The 22,384-nt window shown below is 38.8% G+C and overlaps 1 protein-coding gene across 5 annotated transcripts in view; it reads right to left on the bottom strand.

Annotated features, from left to right (window-relative positions):
* Positions 1-22,384, bottom strand: part of KCNN2 (potassium calcium-activated channel subfamily N member 2) — a 565,243-nt gene that overhangs the window by 27,821 nt on the left and 515,038 nt on the right. For all 5 annotated transcript variants that reach the window (XM_066274080.1, XM_066274081.1, XM_066274082.1 and 2 more), the window contains one exon: positions 6,303-6,444. In XM_066274080.1, coding sequence (XP_066130177.1) covers positions 6,303-6,444 — 142 coding nt within the window. The remainder of the gene's footprint in view (positions 1-6,302; positions 6,445-22,384) is intronic.

Here is a 22,384-nt window from a genome sequence, read left to right as displayed (position 1 = left end):
TACTTGCCTGTATCTGGAAGAAAGCAGCTGTCCTACTCCCTAAAATTTTCACGGGAGGACTGCTTGGGGCACTGGTGGGGGATGGGGCCTTAAGACTGCAAAGGCCTGCCATCCCCTCCTGTGGCTCTGCACAGAACAAACTATTGTTCAGAATTTAAAGATACTCTCTCCTCACTGGGCCATAATTTGATGAACACACCAGGAAGAACCAAAAAATAAACAAAAACTGAAAACCTTCCAAATTATTATTTGATATTAACCACCTCATGTCAATCTGGATAAGACATATAAAAAGGAGCCTGGGCTTTCTTGTGTATTCCCATTTGCAATACCTGGGCTGGCTGTGGTCTACATTTTCAGGAGTTAGTGTACTTTCTTCATGTCCACTAGCAGGGGGAAGAAATTCTTACATGCAAAGACAAAGTAGTAGAAAGTCTAAATCACACATGTTTAGGAGTTTATAGATCAGTATTAGAGGTCCACTTATCAGATAATCTGTATACCTAGGAATGGACAAATATTACTCTATATTTAAAGATTATTATGCCAAAAAATTCCATCATCCATGCTCTAACTGGTAAGCACTGCTATAGTACAGAAAGAGAAGAAAATAATTGTACCAATGAGGCTGTATCTTACTCTTGAAACATCATAAGTAAAGTGGTGGAAAAGCTGTGAGTAATAGAGTTTATTCTTGTATTACTATTTATTAATTATTGTATTATTTTCCATATGAACTACAGTAAACCTTTTGCCCCACCCTGAATACTCAGAGGTAAGAAAAAATTAAAACTTTCAGCCTATTTTGTATCTATGTATAATATAAATATAAAATGGTAGATAGAATAACTATTTAAATGCTAAGCAAAACAATTTATTATAAAGTTGGAGTTATTGAGAACATAGTTGGCGCTCAAGAAAAGCTGAAATACCACAAGGAAACAATTGTATTTGCCTATCACTTTCAAGCAAAAGATTGAAAGCCATTTAGAATTCATTCGATAGGTTATCATGACATTCACAATAATAAATCTTCATGTCCTTGGTACGTCCTGAAATAGAGGAAGGATAAAAGAATAAAGAGAAAGTAGGTAAATACAACCTCAATGACTCTTGAAGGGTAATGAATAACTTGGGTCTATTAGGCAATTCCCTGTTTTCAAACCTAGGATATCCAGGAGAGAGAAAGAGACCTTTGTCTCTAAGTTCTAATATTAGATAGGCCTTGGTAAAAAGAAAAATTCTTCTTGATTTGTTTGAGCTATCACTGTGGAATTTCTGTCAAAGCATTTCAGTATCTCAGATCCATACAATTTCCATTATCATCTACATATAAATTATAAACACAACCTAAAAAATAAGAACAACATGCCTGACCAGGTGGTGGTGCAAGAGATAGGGTATTGGCCTGTGACACTGAGGACCCAGGTTCGAAACCCTGAGATTGCTGGCATGAGCATGGGATCATAGACATGACCCCATGGTTGCTGGCTTGAAGTCCAAGGTTACTGGCTTGAGCAAGGGGTCACTGGCTTGGCTGGAGCCCCTCTCCTCGGGTCAATGCACATATGAGAAAGCAATCAATGAACAACTAAGGTGCCACAACAATGAGTTGATGCTTCTCATCTCTCTCTCTTCCTGTCTTGTCTCTCTCTCTCTCCCTCCCCCCATCCCCTCTCTCTTCTCTTCTATTTATCTTGCTAAAAATAACAAATACAAAAACATAAAACTTTGCATAATTGTCTTGCATTTATATTTCAGGTAAGAATAGGCTATTTTTTTATAAGGCCATTTGTTTCAATTTTTTAAAAATGCTATAGTCCAATTGAAAACTATGTATTCTTATTCATCAATGTCACCCCATTAAATTTAATTTCCTATATAATATGGAGGCAGACTCCCACATGTACCCTGACTGAGATCCACCCAGCAAACCCTACCTGGACCACTGCTCAGTTGCTCAGCAACTGAGCTATCTCAGCACCAGAGGTGAGGCCATGGAGCCATTCTCAGTGCCCAGGGTCAACTTGCTCGAACCATTTGAGCCATGGCTGTGGGAGGAGGAGAGAGAGAGAGAAAGACAGAGAAAGAGAGGGAGAGAGAGAGAGAGAAGAGAAGAGGGCAAAGGTGGAGAAGCAGATGGGCACTTCTCCTGTGTGCCCTGACCAGGAATCAAACCCAAGACTTCCACACGCTGGGCCAATGCTCTATTGCTGAACCAACTAGCCAGGGTTCACCTCATGATTTAATAATACATTTTTGCCCCAGAGCATTGCAGGTTAATTTTAATGTCCCTGGCTCCCAAATATATAACTCCCGACACAAATTAAGCTTTAAAACTATTAAATTACAATTTAATTTTGAGTTTTATCAAAGAAATATTCACATCTATGATGATGCTAAGAAATAATTCAGGCCCTGGCCGGTTGGCTCAGTGGTAGAGTGTCAGCCTGGCGTGCAGAAGGCCCGGGTTTGATTCCTGGCCAGGGCACACAGGAGAAGCGCCCATCTGCTTCTCCACCCCTCCCCCTCTCCTTCCTCTCTGTCTCTCTCTTCCCCTCCCACAGCCAAGGCTCCGTTGGAACTAAGATGGCCCGGGCGCTGGGGATGGCTCTGTGGCCTCTGCCTCACCTCAGGCGCTAGAATGGCTCTGGTCGCAACAGAGCGACGCCCCGGATGGGCAGAGCATCGCCCCCTGGTGGGCGTGTCAGGTGGATCCAGGTCAGGTGCAAGCAAGAGTCTGTCTGACTGCCTCCACGTTTCCAGCTTCAGAAAAATGCAAAAAAAAAAAAATAATAATAATAATTCATTAGTTCTATTAGCTATATGAAGAAAAGCAGCAGTGCTAATTTCTCTATATGGACATTTTTGAAATGGGAAAGCACTGTAGGTTTTAGCATTTAGAGCAACTGTATTTTACTCCAAAACAAACACACACACACACACACACACACACACACACACACACACAATTTCATAACTGCAAGGACAAGAAAATCTAAAAGCAAAAGCCTGAAGAAGACACATAGTAATTCCTAAATAATAACAAGATGATACAGGGATGACCCTGTACTCTCTAAGGACTGTTGTAAATTGGAATTCCTTTTCACAATTTACTAAAGGCCACAGGGAGAGAGAGAGAGAGAAAGATCAGAAAGATGACTCATGAGAAATCTGACAATATGCATTTTACCTAAACATGCATTGCAGAAGGCCAAGGGGGGGGGAAGGCAAATAAATGCTTGAAATAAAAACAAATCCTTAATGACTTAGATAATTTAAAAGTGACAAACTGGTATTTAAGCTTCCTAAAAATAAAAGCAAATAACATTTATCTGACAAAACAGAAACACATTTCATCTTAAGAACACTAATGTTTTATATGGACTATGAAAAAAAATATCTTCTTTTAGAAATCTATATTGTCAGACAACACTCTCCATACTAGTTTCTGGGTAGCCTCCACCCACAAACTCTTGATCACTAGGAAATTTACATGAGATATAATCAACTCCCAGAAGCTCACCCTTAAGACTGCTTGTAGCCTGGCTCTCAGTCTTGGTTTAGGCATAGGGACGATCGAACTCTCTACATGTGGTATTTCAAATAGGCTAGTCAAAGATTACTGAACTTCTCTAAATATAAGCAAATGATATTTGATAGGATCAATTTAGATATAAGTCTGTTCTTTATGAGAGAGATGGACTAGAGCTCCTTAACCCAAGAACAGAGGGACTGTTTCACCATGACCTTAGAGGACAGGAATGCCTCACTGTAAATTTAATTTCATGTAACACTTTTGTGTCCATATTGATTAAAAGTCTCTTTTGTTTATAATGTCTATATTTTAAAAACAAAGTAAGATCACCAGTGAAACCTAAGCAAGGAAGGAATTTAAGAAACTAAAAAAAAGATTGGTGCTGTCAGACAGAACTTTGAAGAGACTATTCTTTAGGCAATAACAAAGAAAAAAATCAAGGAAAGACAAAACGACCACAAAATCCTGGCAAGGTTAGCTTTTAATCTGGCTCTGATCTCATGGCAAATGAGACTGTTTGCACAAACCCCGAGTCATATCCAATTCAAAAATAAAATGAGGGACATTCTGCCCAAGAAAGTTTTTTCTAAGAAGCATGGGGGGCGGGGGAGGATACTGCAATTACTGGTTTTATTTTTATGAGTAGCATCTTTCTTGTCCCTTGTCAGCTTGTTATGAGCCCTCCAGAAATACATCCAGCCAAATTTTATTTTCCAAAGAATTAAACTGTATAATAAAATGCTATCTTTTCAGGAAATGATTCAATAGTAAACAAAATGGACCATATCATTGTAATGAAAAGAAAAAAAAAGGTCTTTAAAATTCACAAAACTGTAATTTTCTTTCACAGGCAAATAATGTTAAATTATGTCCCCAAATAATACTTTCCACAAGTGGTACATGAAACTGTCATCTTGCTACTACTTGTGACCTTAAGATTGGCCCCAGATTTTATTTTCACAGGGAACGGCCTTATCTCAGTTCACTACTACCAAGTGGGAGAAGACTGTTCCTAACCTCTCTAAGCCATGGGAGCTCAGTCCCTCTAGCTAGTTCTAACACTTGGGACAGTCTTTGTAGGCAATTGCTTTGAGGGTACATACTAATCTGGCCACCATCCAAAAGCCCTTGTGTGGGAAGCCTGCCTCTCATTGGGCAGGAATGCCTAACTTCAGAAATTCTGGGAATTTCCTGCCATAGAGGCTCCCAGTACTGGTTCACTCCCTTATGTAGGCAGAAACAAAACAAGCATCAAGATAACACTCTTTGCTATACTCAAACTTCAAAGAGCAGATAAGGAGAATCCATGTTACTTAAAAAGATGCATCACCTGACCAGGTGGTGGCGCAGTGGATAGAGCCTCAGACTGGGACGTGGAAACACAGGTTGGAGACCCCGATGTCGCCAGCTTGAGCACAGGCTCATCTGGTTTGAACAAAGCTCACCAGCTTGAGCCTAAGGTCGCTGGCTTGAGCGAGGGGTCAGTTGGTCTGTTGTAGTCCCCCGGTCAAGGCACATAGGAGAAATCAATCAATGAACAACTAAGAAACCGCAATGAAGAATTGATGTTTCTCATCTCTCTCCCTTCCTGTCTGTTCCTATCTGTACCTCTCTCTGACTGACACAGACACACACACACACACAGATGCATCAATTTGAAACTACCTCTGGCTTATACATTTAAAAGTTCATACTGCATTAGTAAATTTTAGACAGCATGTTAGCCTTCCATTTTCATATTTCAAAAATAAGTGGTATAAATCAGTCCTGGCCAAATCACAGTGTATAAGGGTCAAGGACAGTGTCTGAGCCTGCTACGCATCTCTGGTGGACAGTGGCACGGCACCCCAGGCAGCACACCTTTCTCAAGTGCTCTCAAGACCTGGCTCCGGTCCCCTGCCTCAGTCCCCCACCTCACGCATGACATTTCCCCACTTCACTTTACACACTCCTGGTCTAGTAGCTCTGCTGAAATCTACCATGCTCCTCCTTTCCTCATTACCTTCAAATAAGCCATTTCCTCTTTCAGAATGCCTTTCTTTCTTTCCACTCTGCCTGGCTACCTACCTTTCCCACCTCAGTTAAAAGTTAAAAGATAACTTTCCATGGATCTATGTTTCAAAGTAGAACTCATCCCTCAGTCCCCAAGTTAGATTAGAAGCTTTACTTTCTCATTTACTTGTCACACATGTGATTAACAATTACTTGTTAATTATTTTGAATGTAGGTTCTTCCCCTGTAAGTTCCAAGAAGGCAGGAAAAGAACAGTCTCTGTTCTTTTGCTGTATTTCCAGTATCTGGGCCAGTGCCTGGCACTCACAAATATTTGTTAAAATAATTATTCTTCAACCTTTTTGACACACTTCAAGATACTTATTCTGATTCACATTTTACAGATGAGAAAAGTAAGATTCAGAAAGAAGAAATTCATTCAAGGTCACACGGCAAGCAGGAAATAGAACCCAGATGTGCACAAAGAACTCTCTGACTTGGTAGCTGAAGTTCTAAGATATTTGTTCATCAAATTAGTGTATCACCCACAAAGAGCAATCTAGCAGCTCTATGTCCTCAGCGGAGCATCATAATGAGAAGAATAAGATAAAAATTGTTGATGTTTTCTCTCTCAATACAGAACTGATTTATTATACTAATATCTTGCTGTTGGGAACCTGAGTAGCTTACAATGATTTAAGCACATGGATCCAACACTTTAAGTGGCTTCTTGAGTATAAATACAAGAGATAGAAAGTAAAAAGACACTTACCATAATTCCAGTAAGCAAACAGACTCCTTTCCCACAGTACGTGTTGGGTACCATGTCACCATAACCAATGGAGAGAAAAGTTATTGATATCAACCACATTGCTCCAAGGAAGTTGCTAGTGACATCCTGTTGATCATGGTACCTGAAAAATAGCAAACAAAGCCAGTCCTTTAAAATTAATCTACAGTGTGGTTACAAAGACCAATCTGATTCAATAAATTCACTAAATATCTTCTATACACTTCTCTATGTTGAAGTTTTCAAAGCTCGTGATTATCAACAAAATTGAGGTTCCACCTATGCAATCTGGAAGGTATCAGGATGTTCCTCAACTTTAAAACGAACCTGAAAGAGAAATGTAAAATACAGAAACTGTTTTTCTTACTGGTGTTAGTTGATAAGTGCACATGCATTCTGGAACCCTGCCCTGGCCCCTGGTCATGTCTCATCGTTCCTGGATGCCCACTGATGTGTCTTGTCTGACTTACAGGGTGATGTGCAGCCTCCAATCTCACTCCACACCTTTGTAGCAGAAGAAGCCATGCTGTTCCCTTTGCTTCGATTATCCTTTGCAAACTTTATTCTCTGACTCGGCCAACTTCTAGTCATCTTTCAAAATTAATTCAAGTGGGGCCCTTTTGGTCTCCTCTTGTCCCAGCTCCTCTTCCAGCTCCCTTCGTATCCAATATATTTCTCTATCACAGGACTGTTTCACTGTCGACCTGGTGGTCCTGCACTAGCTGTGTTCCTGGAAGACAATAACTGTATCTTTGATCACAAAGTTTCTGCCCCGAAACAGAGCTTAATAAAGGCTGTTGTCTCAGTAGTAGCACACAAAGAGTTGTAGTCAAAAAGAAGGGAAAAGATACCATTTATCCTGATTATTCTTTGTGGTGTTAAGGTTTTCTAGTGAGGAGGAAGGTGTTTATATCAGAAGCATACCCTATTGTGTTCTGCTTGAATTAGCAACACTAAACAGTAATCTGGCCCACCCTGGGGACACTTCTATCCATCACACATACAATAGGGAGGATGTGACAAGTAGAAGAACTTGCTCTGGATGCATGTTCTGTGTAGTCACAGGGCAGAGTGGCCCTTCTTTTGTCTCTGTGAGTGTCAGACCCCAGACTCTGGTCACTATAGGCATATCTTGCTCATCACCCAACTTCTCATAAGCATCACCCTTCCTGCCCAGCTCTCAGATACTAGTGGGGAGGGATTTCCTTTTTGGTTTCTTGTTCTTAAAGTAAGCTGAGAGTCTCCTAGCTTGTTTGCATTCAGTTCTGCCTTTCAACTCGACTCCCTGTGCTGCCAGAGCCATGGTGGCAAGGAGGCTGCCCACCCCCCCGCCAGCCTGAGCCCCAGGATTGATCCTATATGCAGCCTACACTGGGCCAGTGGATTCTCTGTAACTGCCCCCAACCCCCATCCTTCATTTCATGGCAAGGCTCCTGTGCCTATAACCAAAAGTTTAGATTTGTAGAATATGAGCTTTCCTCTGTAGTATCAGTGGGTCTTACCACTGTCTTTAGATACAAAACAACCCATTCTTATCACTTCTGAACTTTGCTCTATTCCAAAAAATAAAAGAAGCTAAAAAACAGTATGTCCAGTTACTCTGTTCTAGAGAAACAAAAATCCTGGCCAGAGAGGGGGATCCCTAGAGTATGGAAAAATGAGAACAATCACTGTGTCTTCTGAAAGAAAAGAGAAGGGCATGTGTGTAGACAGCCACCCTTGTGTGGAGCATTCTGAGAGCTTCTGGTTGCAGTAGGACAGACTCTTCCACCATTCTACCCTAGGGGACAGCCACCATGCTTGAGCTGTGGAGTCCCTTTCTCCCAGAATAGCTGGGTGGAGAGGCTATCATTGCCAGTAGGGAGGCCAAGAGGCACTCCTAGCTTTCCAGCAAGACAGGTGAGTACATTTCCCCTGAGAAACTCTGTTAAATACCATGTACATACGGGTAGGGTGTGTCGTAATCCATGTTATACCTTTGCTACAATGTGAGCTCACAGGCTCTGGGAGCCTGCTAGTCCTGTGGAATGGGACTTCCATGAGAGAATGTGGTTTTCATTTCAAACAAGACCCTTAGATGTAAGCTTTGGACTCTAAACCATTCACAATATTGGGGCTCTCTCTAGAGTATTCTTTTTTTTTTTTTTTTTTTTTTTTTTAAATTTTTATTTATTTATTCATTTTAGAGAGGAGAGGGAGAGACAGAGAGAGAGAGAGAGGAGAGACAGAGAGAGAGAAGGGGGGAGGAGCTGGAAGCATCAACTCCCATATGTGCCTTGACCGGGCAAGCCCAGGGTTTTGAACCGGCAACCTCAGCATTTCCAGGTCGACGCTTTATCCACTGCGCCACCACAGGTCAGGCTAGAGTATTCTTCATCAAGCAGTTGCCTAAAACAGGAATTACATTTCCTTGGCATGAGTGTGGGTTATACAAAAGAGGGAAGGCGAAAGAATTCACACCCTATTCTAGTAATTGTCATTCTTTTTCATCTCCTGGCACATATAAACTAATTACTAAAATTCTGTGCACACCAAAAAATATATTTTTGGCCTATATGACAAAGAAATAGGTATAATTCTGATTCATTCACACCAGATAGCTATTGTTGTGTTGGCTGCTGTCCTTTTTTTTTTTTTTTTTTTTTTTTTTGACAATCTAAAGGAAAAGTGGTCAGTGCCTCTAACTACATAGTCAGGTATCACATGTTTTAAAAATTCTGGTGGCCACTACTCAAAAATAGTTGTCCTATTCAATGTTTAATAGTAAGATAAAGTTTCTTCTTAACAAAGAATGACCTACTCCTCTGGTGCTTATGAAATACTTGCTGAGTGCTCACTATGTGCTCAGCTCTTGACTTGCGTTCATTTTCATTTTACATTAATGTTTTAAGACACAGACAATCTGAAACATGGCTGAAAAAGTTGTATTCCTCTGTCTTCTCGATGTCAATAGTGTCCTCAATCACTAGACTCTTAGAAAATGTGACCCTGCTTAAATGAAATAGCCAAGTTATTTCCACACCACGAGTGACGAGAACCAATCTGCTGGGCACATGGGTTTCCACTGGTAGAGCGATGACAGGGATTTGAGAGGTCTTACTTCCAAACAAGCCTCTGAGGGTACCCTCACAGCTGGGGCCACCAGGAAGCCCTCAGCTTTGGCACAAGTCTGCAAGTCTGTCCTTCCTGGAGCACTTCTGGTTTTCAAAGTTTGAAGTAGTGAATAACTTGGAGAAATGAAAGCATTCGCTGGAACCTTCAGGGAAGCTGACCACTCTCTAGTTGCTCACCTTTAATTAAAACAAAAGTCCTCCCATCCTCATCTGACTTTTTGCCAAACACTGTCAAGTATTATGCCATAATTATCATCCAGTCAATATTTATTATATGCTATGCACATTACACTGGGTCAGAGATTGTAATCCCGTATTGATGGGCCTAATTAGAAATAAATATCATTCTAGCGGTTGATATATTAGGGCTTGGAACTCAGTGTTAAATTATCGTTTTTTGCTTATGAAATAATAAACCTTGCTGAAAAACAGTTCAGATTGGAGAAATAACAGCTCATGTTAATATTACGTTACATTCAGACAAAATGAACTGTGAATTGTCAAGAAAAGGTAGGTAATTAGGAATCACATTAGACATTATTAGAATAATCAAGATTTCTTTCTTAACTCAGACACAAATATTAGACTTAACAACATGGTATTGCCATGTATGTTATATATAAAATCATCATTTATGATTATTATATTAAAACATGATGAGATTATTGCTTAGACCACTGCCAGGTTTTGAATTCATTCCAGATTCACACCATGGCATTGTAAATGATTAATATGTGTAACTTATAAAAGTTAAAAAGCTTCAAAACATTTCTTATAGAAATGTATTTCACAGACTTATACAGAAGAGAATGGTTCTGGGAAAAACATAAAGAAATGACTCAGATAGCAAATTTCAAATTCTGATCAATATGAATGCTTGTTTAATTAAAAGTACACATTAAATAAGATTAAAATTAGTGAGATGACATCAGAGTAATGGCATGAGATATACTCCTTATCTCTCACCTTGAAATTTCAACAAATTGAACAACTATAACACAGCAAAGGATCCCCAGCTGGGATCACAAGCATACATGAAAGATCCACACACTGAATGGACTAATGGTGGGATGGGGTGAAAAGGGGGGCAGAAGATAAAATGCACTCATGGTTGGCTCTGAAGAGGAGATAAACCCGGTATGACTGGGTTTTTATTCTCTGCTGAACTACAGAAAGAATGGAAGCTCAGGCTCTCTGGATTTTGTCAGAGGGGTATGGAAAGGGAAACTCAGAATGACTGGGTCTCCTTCTGCTAGGAGGAGAGGTGAGACAGAGCTCAGGGTCACGCCAGTGTTCTCGCAATCTGCCTGCAGCCCACAATCAGCAGAGACAGAGAAAATTAAAGTGAGGCCCCCAGTATCCCAGATCCCTTCTCCCTCACCTCATGTTACTGAGAGTGGCAGAGACAGACCCCACAGCTAGCTCTCCAGAGCCACTCTCTCTCCTTAAGAACAGAAATGCTCCATGTCCTGATTCCAGGTGTACTGACACATGGGAAGCACTGCCCAGAAGCCTGAGATCGCTATTTCTAGAACCATAAACCAGAAAACCAAAGTTATAAGGCCAAAGCCATAAAGCCCTCACAACATGCCCCACCACCAACACAACTGTGACTTTACCTACATCATTGAGACAGCAACATCTCAGCACACAGCCCAGGAACTTCACAGAGCTAAAAGCTGTAATACAGCCACACTTACTGGATGAAACCTCTCAAAACTAAAATTTATTTTTCCTTTTTCCCCCTTTTCCCTTTTTTCTCTAAGCAAATAATATGCAAAAAAAAAAGCAGGTATAGCCATACTCATATCTGACAATGCTGACTTCAAGACAACAAAGGTAACCAGAGGCAGAGATGGACATTTTATAATGATAAAGGGGCCATTTTTATCAAGAAGACATAACACTTCTTAATGTATATGCATCAAACCAGGGAGCACCAAAATATATAAAAATCTACGAACTGATCTAAAAATAGAAGCAGACAAAAACACAATCATACTTGGAGATTTCAACCTACCATTGACACCTTTAGATAGATCATCCAAACAGAAAACCAATCAAGAAATACAGGCCTTAAAAGCAGTAAGAAGAGGGAAGTTTATATCAATTACAGGCTTATATCAAAAATCAAGACAGATTCAAAGTAAACAACCTAACTTCACAATTTAAAGAACTAGAAAAAGAAAAACAAAGGCAACCAAAGTCAGAAGAAGAAAAAGAAATGCTAACTAAATAAAATAGAGAACAAAATAACTGTAGAAAAAATTAATACGACAACATATTAAAAACTACCATACAAAAAACAAAAACAAAAAACAAAAACAAAAAAAACCACACACACACACAAAAACTACCATATGACCCAGCAATCCCTCTACTGGGCATCTATCCCCAAAACTCAAAAGCATTGGTAAGTAAAGACACATGCACCCCCATGTTCATTGCAGCATTATTCACAGTGGCCAAGACATGGAAACAACCAAAGTGTCCCTTGGTAGAGGATTGGATAAAGAAGATGTGGTACATATATACAATGGAATACTACTCAGCCATGAGAAATGATGACATAGTGACATGTACGACAACATGGATGGAACTTGAGAACGTTATTTTGAGTGAAATAAGTAAATCAGATAAAGCTAAGAACTGTATGATTTCACACATAGGTGGGATATAAAACTGAGACTCATGGACATAGATAAAAGTAAAGTGGTTACCAGGGGAAGAGGTCATAAAGGAAGGGGGTGGGGAAGGTGGGCAAAGGGTGTAAAGAGGGACAAATATAAGGTGACAGAAAATGATTTGACTTTGGGTGATCGGTATACAACATAATCAGCAGTTCAAATGCTACAGAAATGTTTCCTCAAAACCTAAGTATTCTTATTGATTGATGTCACCATGTTAAAATTAAATTTTTAAACAAAATTAGAAATTATCAAAAGATAAAAATTAGTGCAAGGAATACCTGATGATCTCAAGTTTTAAAAGGAACTGGCTTATAGCACTGCATGCTTCATAGACTGAAAGCTTGGGAGATCAGCTTTAAGGTTTGAATAGAGGCAACATGTTCCTTCTCTTAGTTTCCATTCATTTCTTCATTCATTGCCAGCTGTGGTTCTACCCCAGTCTCTTTCCTTAGATCATAAATATGACTGCTTTCTATACAATTTGTTTAAATTCACAGGGGTTATCTTTCCAAGGGAATTACTGAATCCTTCCCTCTACGCGAGGCAGCCCCTGCCCAGCCCTCCTGTCTCACCCTCCGTGCCCTTCTGTAAGTAACGGGGCCTCTGGCCACACAAATGGCTGGCAATGATACTATCCTCTTTCACAGCTCTCTTTCTCTGCAGATGCACTCATTTCCCTCTACCTGGAAACACTTCCCCACACCATCTTCCCAGCCCTGTTTTGCACTTTAAGAATCTGCTCGTAGGTCCCCTTCTCCAAACTCTCCATAGCTTTTTGTCAGCATGACCTCTAGTCCTCTCTTTGTATTGCAGGAGCTTCTTGTAGGTATTCCTAGCACCATCTATCAGTATTAACTTGGGTCATAAGACATGTAATACATAATTGGCTCATCTAACTTGCCCCTAAAATCTAAACCATACAGATTTGAGGACAAAGACTATGCCTCTTTCATTGCTGGTTCTTCACACAGTGCTTAGGAGCATAAAGCAGGGAATTGGTGTTTATTGAATTCATCAGTGTGACAATGTATAACATTTGTTCTCACACTGGCTTGCTAGGCCTTCAAAACCACATATGTAGATACAAAAAGGAAATAGAAATGAGTCTTGCTCACTGTTCTATATAAATCAGATTTGTCATTTTATCTTCTAAGATCTGTATGCAACTTATATGGAATTTTTACACTTGAAAAAATAATTCAAAAATGGAGGTTAACAGACTATGTTCTTAATACTTTTCTATTAAACTTACTATTAGCACTAAAAATGGAAAAATCATATCAATTGTCGTCTCTGATCTCAAATGTTCACCTTAGTTATAAAGTAAAAAGTAATATGAGGATTTAAATGCATGTGATCAATCAACCATTAGTTCTCTTTCCTGAATCTACATTTCTTTCCTGAAACACCACTAAAATGATAGTAAGGCTATAAAATGAAGGTATACACCCAGATGAACAAAAAAAGAAAGGAAAGGATAAATCACAGAATGAGAAATAACACACTTTTATACAATGAAAGTGCACGGGAATTCTGTTTCCAGATCTGATGGAACAACAAGGGACTGGATTTACACACACTCTTAAAACAGCCACCAAACCAGGAAAAATATTTGAAACAATGGTAAACAAGACACAGATAATCTAGTAACAAAGAACAGTGTGATCCCTTAGAAACAGTAAACAACCAAAGTGAGTCATACAATTACCCTGAGCAGAACCTCTGGATGTAACTCTGAGAGGGAAACCAGGTAGAACCTAGAGGACTGCCAAGTACAGGGACAGAGCTGGGAATGCGGGGAGGCCAGGAGTTCACAGGGCCAGAGACAGAACAGATCTACACACAGAGCCAGAGATCTGTTGAGGGCTCTTGATTATACAGTCAAGTACTGACTGATCAGTACATGCATGTAAAAATGAAGAATTAGAAATGCTATATCTAAAGTGGTATAGTATCACTTGAAGATAGGTTGTAGAAAGTGGTATAATATTGGGAGGGGGGGAGATAAGACTGACAATTTCATTATATACCTAAGTGTACAGATATGCTATAAACCCTAAAGGAACCACTAGAATACTACACTAACGACTGATAATCCAACAGAGAGTATATGATGGAATAATAAAAAAGTAATCTAAAAGGAAGCTGAAATAGAAAAAAGTGAACAAAGAACGGATGAAACAAATAGTCAACTGCAAGCGGATTTACCAATTAAAAGGCATTAACCCTTTGAGTAGTACGAACGTTCATGTACGTTCTTGTGCCTCCTGACCATCCAGAGTACAATCGTAAAATTTTTATTTTAAAAATGTGTAAGGCAACATTAAAAAATGGCAAATATATGTTCTTCTTGTTTCCATAAATTGGTTATCAAACAAACATGATTTTTTATTATTATTTTATTTTTATTTATTCATTTTAGAAAGGAAAGAGAGAGAGAGAAGGGGGGAGGAGCAGGAAGCATCAACTCCCATATGTGCCTTGACCAGGCAAGCCCAGGGTTTCGAACCGGCGACCTCAGCATTTCCAGGTTGACGCTTTATCCACTGCACCACCACAGGTCAGGGTCACAAACTTGATTTTAAGTGAATAAAACTGTAACTGGAACTAATTTCATTTTTTGAAAACAAAACAAAACTCACTCCCAGTGGTCAGTGAGCATGGAAAAACTCACTACTCAAAAGGTTAATAGAACCCATGGAAGCTTCACAACGCGAAGGTCCCACGCTGAAATGTACCTCCACTGATTATATCTAAATACGTGCAACGATCGATGCCCAGGTTCCTGCCCCTGCCTGGAACTGCCAGGTAACTCAGAGGACACAGAAGCTTTTTTCCTCTAGGGACAGACTGGCGATTCTAACCCAGCGCACAGTTAAAGTCAGGAAAGATGGTTGGGGCTGAACACATGGGCTTTAAATTCAAGTTCTGAACAACAGCATCCCTCCCTGGTTTCCTTTCTTTACTCCCTGTCCCCAGCCCTGTATTAGAATTAACTAATAGAGAGAAAGAATACTTTTTCTCTGGAGAAACAGGCAGCTTCAGTGAAAAGACACTCACATACTAACTTCAAGTGTTCTCGAAGGAAAACAGCAGCTTTCCACCTAGCCACCTTACCGCGCGTCCGCAGACAGGAAGAAGCGCCTCTCACCTAAAGAACAGCAAATGATCAACACACATGTGAAGTATACTTTCTACAGAAAAGGTACAGACAATAGAGGGTATGGAGAAAGAAGAAGAAAGGAGGAGAGAAAAGAAGGAAGGAGGAAAGAGAAAAGTCTTGAGATAGTGCAGGGTGATAGGAGGCAGAACACTTGAACACTCTAGTTTGTATCTTGAAAGAACTAACGGGAGATATGGCACCTCTAAAATACGAGGGTGCTACAAAGAAGTATACTTAAAGAATAAAAAGGAGAAACTTTTTTAATAGGATTAGAGCAAAAAAATCATAATATGGTTAGAATATAAGCTGTCAGAAATCTCCCAGAAAGTAGAACAGAAAGACAAAAAGAATGGAAAAAAGAGAACAAAAGATACAGCCCCAGAGAATCTACACAGTGGGTCTGGCAATTGACTTTCTACAAAACTATAGGAAGTGGAAGAAATAAAATTGTTCTTTTATTTCTTGGTTCAGGAAAAATGGAAGGCAGGTTTCTCTAAAGGAAGGTCCTACTGAGTATCTGAACACAGAACAAGACAAGATCTCTGCCAAGTGGGAGAACTGGATAATTTAAAATGCTAGATATAAATAAAAGATCTTCAAAAGTTTCAGTGAAGGGAAAAGGAGATCCCCGCTATGCTGTACACCTGAAACAAACTATGCAGGCATCGGCAAGAGCAGTTTTACAGTTGCTTATATGGAAAATACAATAATAAATCATAATGCAAGAATAAACTCTGTGTGTACTGACAACTGTAAACCTACTTTTGCTAAACCCCGTCTATATAACATATATATGCATATGAAAGTTGTCTCCTGTGGGGCAGCAGTGTTAGGCTTGCGGGCTGGTGTTCCAGCTGCAATCACTTTGCCTGATCAGTGTGTGAGCACGTGGCAGAGGCACATGTGCATAGCCTCACATAAGGTTCTGGGTGCTTGTGCTCAAGTCAAGAGAGATAGGTGATAGTGGATGGCAGATTGCCTGCCCGCCACCGTGAGAGGCCATTTTGCTCTGTTTCCTGAGAGACGGTTTCCCCTGCCTGTGTGCTTGTCCGCCATTGTGAGACTTTATTAAACAGAATGGCCCAAATGCTTCTCCAGCTCTGCAGTTTTTTACCGTCTGCCCGAATCCAATGTGAACCTGCCAGGCCATGATGGTGGCCACCAGCATTACATCTCCCATGGTATCATATCGTAGCCCGATGCAAAGCAAAAGGTCTGTACCCCATATAACCTTTACTCATATATACTGTTAATTTTCTACAAATTTTAAGTAATTGACAAATATTGAGAAATAGAGACTATATTGACTATCACAGCATTATTTTAATTTCAATATCTTATTTACATTTAAATCAACTTATCCTTCAACTTTCCTGCCTTTAAAAAATCTAACTTATCAGTAATAGTATAATATATTCTTTATTTTTTTTGAAATTTATTTATTTATTAGAGAGAGAGAGAGAGACAGACAGAGACAGGGACAGACAGGCTGGGAAGGAGATGAGAAGCATCAATTCTTCATTGTAGCATCTTTGTTGTTCGTTGACTGCTTTCTCCTATGTGCCTTGACTGGGGTGGGGAGGGGCAGGAAGGGGCTACAGCCAAGCAAGTATCCTCTTGCTCAAGCCAGCGTCCTTGAGCTTGAAGCCAGCAATCATTAGGCTAAAGCCAGCGACCACGGGGTCATGTCTATGATCCCACGCTCTCAAGTTGGCGAGCCCGTGCACAAGCTGATTGAACCTGAGCTCAAGCCAGGGACCTCGGGGTTTCGAACCTGAGTCCTCAGCATTCCAGTCCAATGCTCTATCCACTGCACCACTGCCTGGTCAGCTGTTTATCTCTTTTTTAAATCAGAGTATTACCATGTTTGACATTTTCTTATGAACCAGTGATATATACAATTTCAAAATTACTTTCTGATTACTAAAATGTTCTTTGCTAGACATCTCTGTGAATTTTTAAAAAATCAAAATAAAAAAGGTTTGCTTCTAACACTGTTCATTTTAACGTGTGTATAATGGTGGGTGGGTGGAGCAATCTATTTCTTCAGGATTTACGGAGCGGGGGGATGGAGACTCTGGGAGGGGGACTGAGCAGTGGTAGCTGGGGCCCCTGTATGCTCTGCTCGCCCAGAGCAGGTGGACTTAGTTCTCTGTGGTTAGCTGACCTGGGGATGCGCCTGTGACTCCGTCTAATTCAGCGGTGAGTCATCAGAACACGAGGCAGCCCAGTGGGCTGTAGATAAAGAACTGCTTTATTTCAGTACTAAAGCTGACATGTCTACCAAATGAAGACCCAAAGAACTGAGAGAAGTATGATAAATTATCTCTCTCCAAACCCCAACTATGTGCATGTACTTTTGATTTAAAGTAAAAGAAAATAAGTGATTTAATTAATTAAAACATATGAGCACAAAAAGAATTCCAATGAAGGCACATATTTAGGTTCAAAGGAGAAAAGTGCTGACTTTTTAACGGCTCAGAGAAAGGTGACATATCTCTTATATGCCTCTAATCCATAGCAAGGCGCCTAAAGCTCCATCCTCAAGAAAGCCAAGACCTCTGGGCACGTGGCCTCAGCAGGGTTTATTTTTGTTTTTTTAAACTCTGTAGGTAATTTTAATGTATTGTAAAGCCTGAGAAACATCTGTTAGCTATATTTCAAGAGTTTTTTCTCACTTAATAACATGTTGAACATCTACATATATAAAGGTACTTTTGGAGGCATTGGGAACATACAAATGAATAAAAATTAATAAGCATTCATGGGGGGCTTAAAATATAGTAAGGGAAAATTGAAAGGTGTAATGCCGGTGGCTGAGGCCAGGCAGGTGCACACTGGATTCGGGCCAATGGCAGAAGAGCTGCGGAGCTGGAACAGGTTGGGCCATTTCATGTAATAAAGTCTCACAGCGGTGGACAAGCACACAGGCAAGGAAAACTGCCTCTCAGGCAAACACACAGCAAAATGGCCTCTCATGGTGGCGGGCAGACAATCCATGCATTCCCAATCCCCCATCTGTCTCGAGCGCAAGCACCCATAACCTTGTATAGGCCATGCACATATACCTCTGCCAGGTGCTTATGCACTAATCAAACAAAGTGCTTGCAGCTGGTACACCAGCGAGCAAGCTTAAGCTTAACACAGCTGCCCCACATTAGGTAATAGCCAAGTTGTAATAAATGAGCTAAAGACATATCAAGAAAAACATATGTAACAGATGTAAGTAATGACATGAATATGTAATGGAATAACACTGGGACCTAAAATTATCATTTTAAATTAAAAGATAAAATTCAGTAGGTCCAAACATTTTACTAAAAACCTCTCTGAATAAAGGTGTTCTAAAATAAAAAACATTGTAATTCTGGGTATAAAATTATTCTGCAAATTATTTTACAGAAAGTTTCTTCGGGCCAGAGAATTTGAACCGATACAAAAACTTTCTCCTGTCTTTCCTTTGTACCACTGAATCGTGAAAACACAAGCATGGCTTTAGGATCATGGGGATCCCAGTCTAGACTTCCTTCAACACCCATAAGTATTCAAAGGAAAGCAGCAGAGATGAGCAGAGAAATGCTACTTGTAAAGCCCAACTTTAATTCAGGAATGAGTCAGTTTTAATTTTTATTTATTGTATAATTCTTTAACTCTAAAACACCAAAATGAATGTTCCACTTTGCTTTTATTTTGCTTGTTTAACCTTACAGATTTGGAATTATTTTTTCCGTTCTTTTGTTAGTTTATATAAAAGTCAAAAAGCTAAAAACACTTCTTTTTCTCTTCTCCCCCTTTCCTCCCTCTCTCTTCCTTCTCCCCTTCGCTCTCTCTCATGTGTATGTGGTATGTGTTTCTCTCTGTGTATGTGTGTGGTTTATTTAATGTATTAGCTTTGGCTAATATGAATTTCATTTACAGTATGGATACAGAAGACTGGTCTTTGGGTACAGACTCTCAGTGGCTCTGTTCTACCCAAGTGCATAAGCTTCCTTTGAAAGAAAAGCTGAAAGTCCCCAAAAGAAATTGTGAGGGGTGGGGCGGTAATAGAATATATATGATTTTCCATTGTGAAGCATTTATATGTATTTTCAAACTTGAATAATTACATTTGTTATGTTTCCCTGAAAAGATGACATAAATATTTTATCTGACTATTCATTTATGCATTTTCATTTGTTAGAATGAGTTCATATAAGGCTTATCTGTCATTAAGTTAATGATCTTAGATCATAACAATGTAATTATTTGACAATTAGCTATGTTAAAAACCTAGAGGACTCCCAGTTAAATTGGCAGAGTAGATACACACTGTGTTTACCTCCTTCCATGACCACATCAAAATTAAACTAAATTTCAGAACACCCATCATTGAGAGTCACCTGAAGATTAGCTGGACAGAACTCCTATAACTAAGGGTAGAAATAAGAAACCACACGGAGATTGGTAGAAGGGACGAAGACATGAAATAAGCAGACCCCAAACCCACAGTGTGGCAGGTACGTAGGATATTTTCTATGGATACAAAGTTGGTCCAATATTCTCAAATTACTGAATGTGAGACACCACAAACAAAATGAAGAATAAAAATCATATATCACTAGATGCAGAAAAAGCAATTGACAAAATCCAATATCCATTCATAGTAAAAACTCTCAGCAAAGTAAAAATATAGGAAACATACCACAATATAATAAAGGCTGTCTATGATAAACCCACAGTTAACATCATACTCAATGAGGAAAAGCTAAGAGCACTTTAAGTTCAGAAACATGAAAAAGTCCATTTTTATCACTTACATTCAACATCGTTTTGTAAGTCCTAGCCACAGCAATCATAAAAGAAAAAGAAATAAAAGGCATTCAAATTGAAAAGGAAAAATAAAACTATCATTTTCAGATGACATAATACTATAGAGAATGCTAAGGAATCCACCAAAAAACTATTAGAATAATAAATGAATTCAGTAAAAGGTAGCAAGATACAAAATTAATATGCAGAAAACAGATACATTTTCATACACCAGTAACAAACTATCAAAAAAATAAAAAAAATTTATGCGATTTATAATTGCATCAAAAAGAATAAAATACCTAAGAATAAATTTAACCAAGGAAAGAAAAGACCTGTACCCCCAAAATTATAGGAGATTAAAAAAAATTAATTGAAGAAGATAGAAATAAATGGAAGCAGATACTGTTCTTATGGACAAGAAGAATTAACATCATTAAAATGTCCATACAACCTAAAGCATTTCCGATTCAATGCAATCCCTATAAAAAAAACCACTGGTATTTTTCACAGAACTAGAACAAATAATCCTAAAATTTATGTGGAACCATAAAATACCCCAGTTAGCTTAGAAGCAATCTTGAGAAAGAACAAATTTGAAGGCAACATGCTACCTGATATCAAACTATACTACAAAGCTATTGTAATCAAAACAGCATGGTACTGGCATGAAAACAGATACATACATCAATGGAACAAAATAGCCGCAAAATAAACCTACACCTATATGGTCAATCTATGACATGGCAAAATTACACAATGAAATAACGACAGTCTTTTTAATAAATTGTGTTGGGAAAACTGGACAACCACGCACAAAAGAATGAAACTGAATCACTTTGTTATACCATATACAAAAATAAACTCAAACTAGATTAGAGACTTGAATGGAAGACCCAAAACCATAAAAGACTTAGACTAAAATATAGGCAGTAAACTCTTTGAATTCACTCTTAGTAATCTTTTTTTGGGCTAAGTCTCCTCAGGCAAGGAAAAGAAAAGAAAAAAATAAACAAATGGGACTACATCAAACTAAAAAGTTTTGCATAGTGTTGAAAACCATCAACCAAATGAAAAGATAACTGAAGGAATGGGAGAAGAAAATCACCAATGATACATTTGATAAGAAGTTAATATCCAAAATATATAAGGAACTCATACACAACTCAACACCAAAAAGCAATCAGATTAAAAAACAGGCAAAATATCTGAATAGACACTTCTCCAAAGAGGACATACAGATGGCTAACAGACATATGAAAAGATGCTCAGTGTCACTAATAATCAAGAAAATGCAAATTAAAACCATAATGAGATACCACCTCACATCTGTCAGAATGGCTATTATCAATAAATCAACAAACAATACGTGTTGGTCAGAATGTGGAGAAAAAGAAACCCTCTTACATTGTTGGTGGGATTGTAAATTGGTGCAGCTACTATTGAAAACAGTATGGAGGTTCGTCAAAACCTTAAAAATAGAACTATCATAGGATCAAGCTAACCCATTTCTGGGTATTTATTTGAGGAAATCAAAAGCATTAATTCAAAAAGACGTACGTGCTTCTATGTTAGTTGCAGTATTATTTACAATAGTCAAGATCTAGAAGCAATCTAAGTGTCCATCCACAGATGAATGGATAAATAAAAGGTAGTATATATACACCATGGGAATATTATTCTGCCATACAAAAGAATAAAGCCTTACCATTGTGACAACATGGATGGACTTAGAGGGTATTATGCTAAATAAGTCAGTCAGAGAAAGACAGATACCATATGATTTCCATTTTATGTGGAATCTACAAAACAGGTGAACAAATAAAACAAACTCATAGATCAGAGAACAAATTGATGGTTGCCAGATGAGAGAGTGGTTGGAGTGCTGGATGAGAAAGGAAAAGTGATTAAGAATTACAGATTGCCAGTTATGAAAATAGTCACAGGGATGTAAAATACTGCATAGGAAATATAATAAAAAGCAATATAATAACATATATGGTGTCATATGGTAGTAGACTTTTATTGGGTAATCACTTTATAAGTTATGTAAGTGATCACTATATGGTACATCAGAACCAATATAATATTTTATGTCAACTGTAACTGAATAAGAAAGAATTTTAAGAAATACTTTATAAAAATAAAACTAAAAACCCAAATGAATCCAACAACAAAAAGTCTTTATAAAAAAACACAACGTTATCATATTAACATACTCTAAACAGATCTGAAAAGTTTTATCAGCATGTAGGCTCTCCTTCATAACAAGGTTTAGAGAACTGTCTGGGTTTAGGAGAAAACTTTCAG

This window comes from Saccopteryx bilineata, chromosome 4, assembly GCF_036850765.1.
Source record: "Saccopteryx bilineata isolate mSacBil1 chromosome 4, mSacBil1_pri_phased_curated, whole genome shotgun sequence".
Lineage (NCBI taxonomy): Eukaryota > Metazoa > Chordata > Mammalia > Chiroptera > Emballonuridae > Saccopteryx > Saccopteryx bilineata.
The sequence above is the reverse complement of the archived record's forward strand: the minus strand, read 5'-3'. Positions and strand labels throughout refer to the sequence as shown.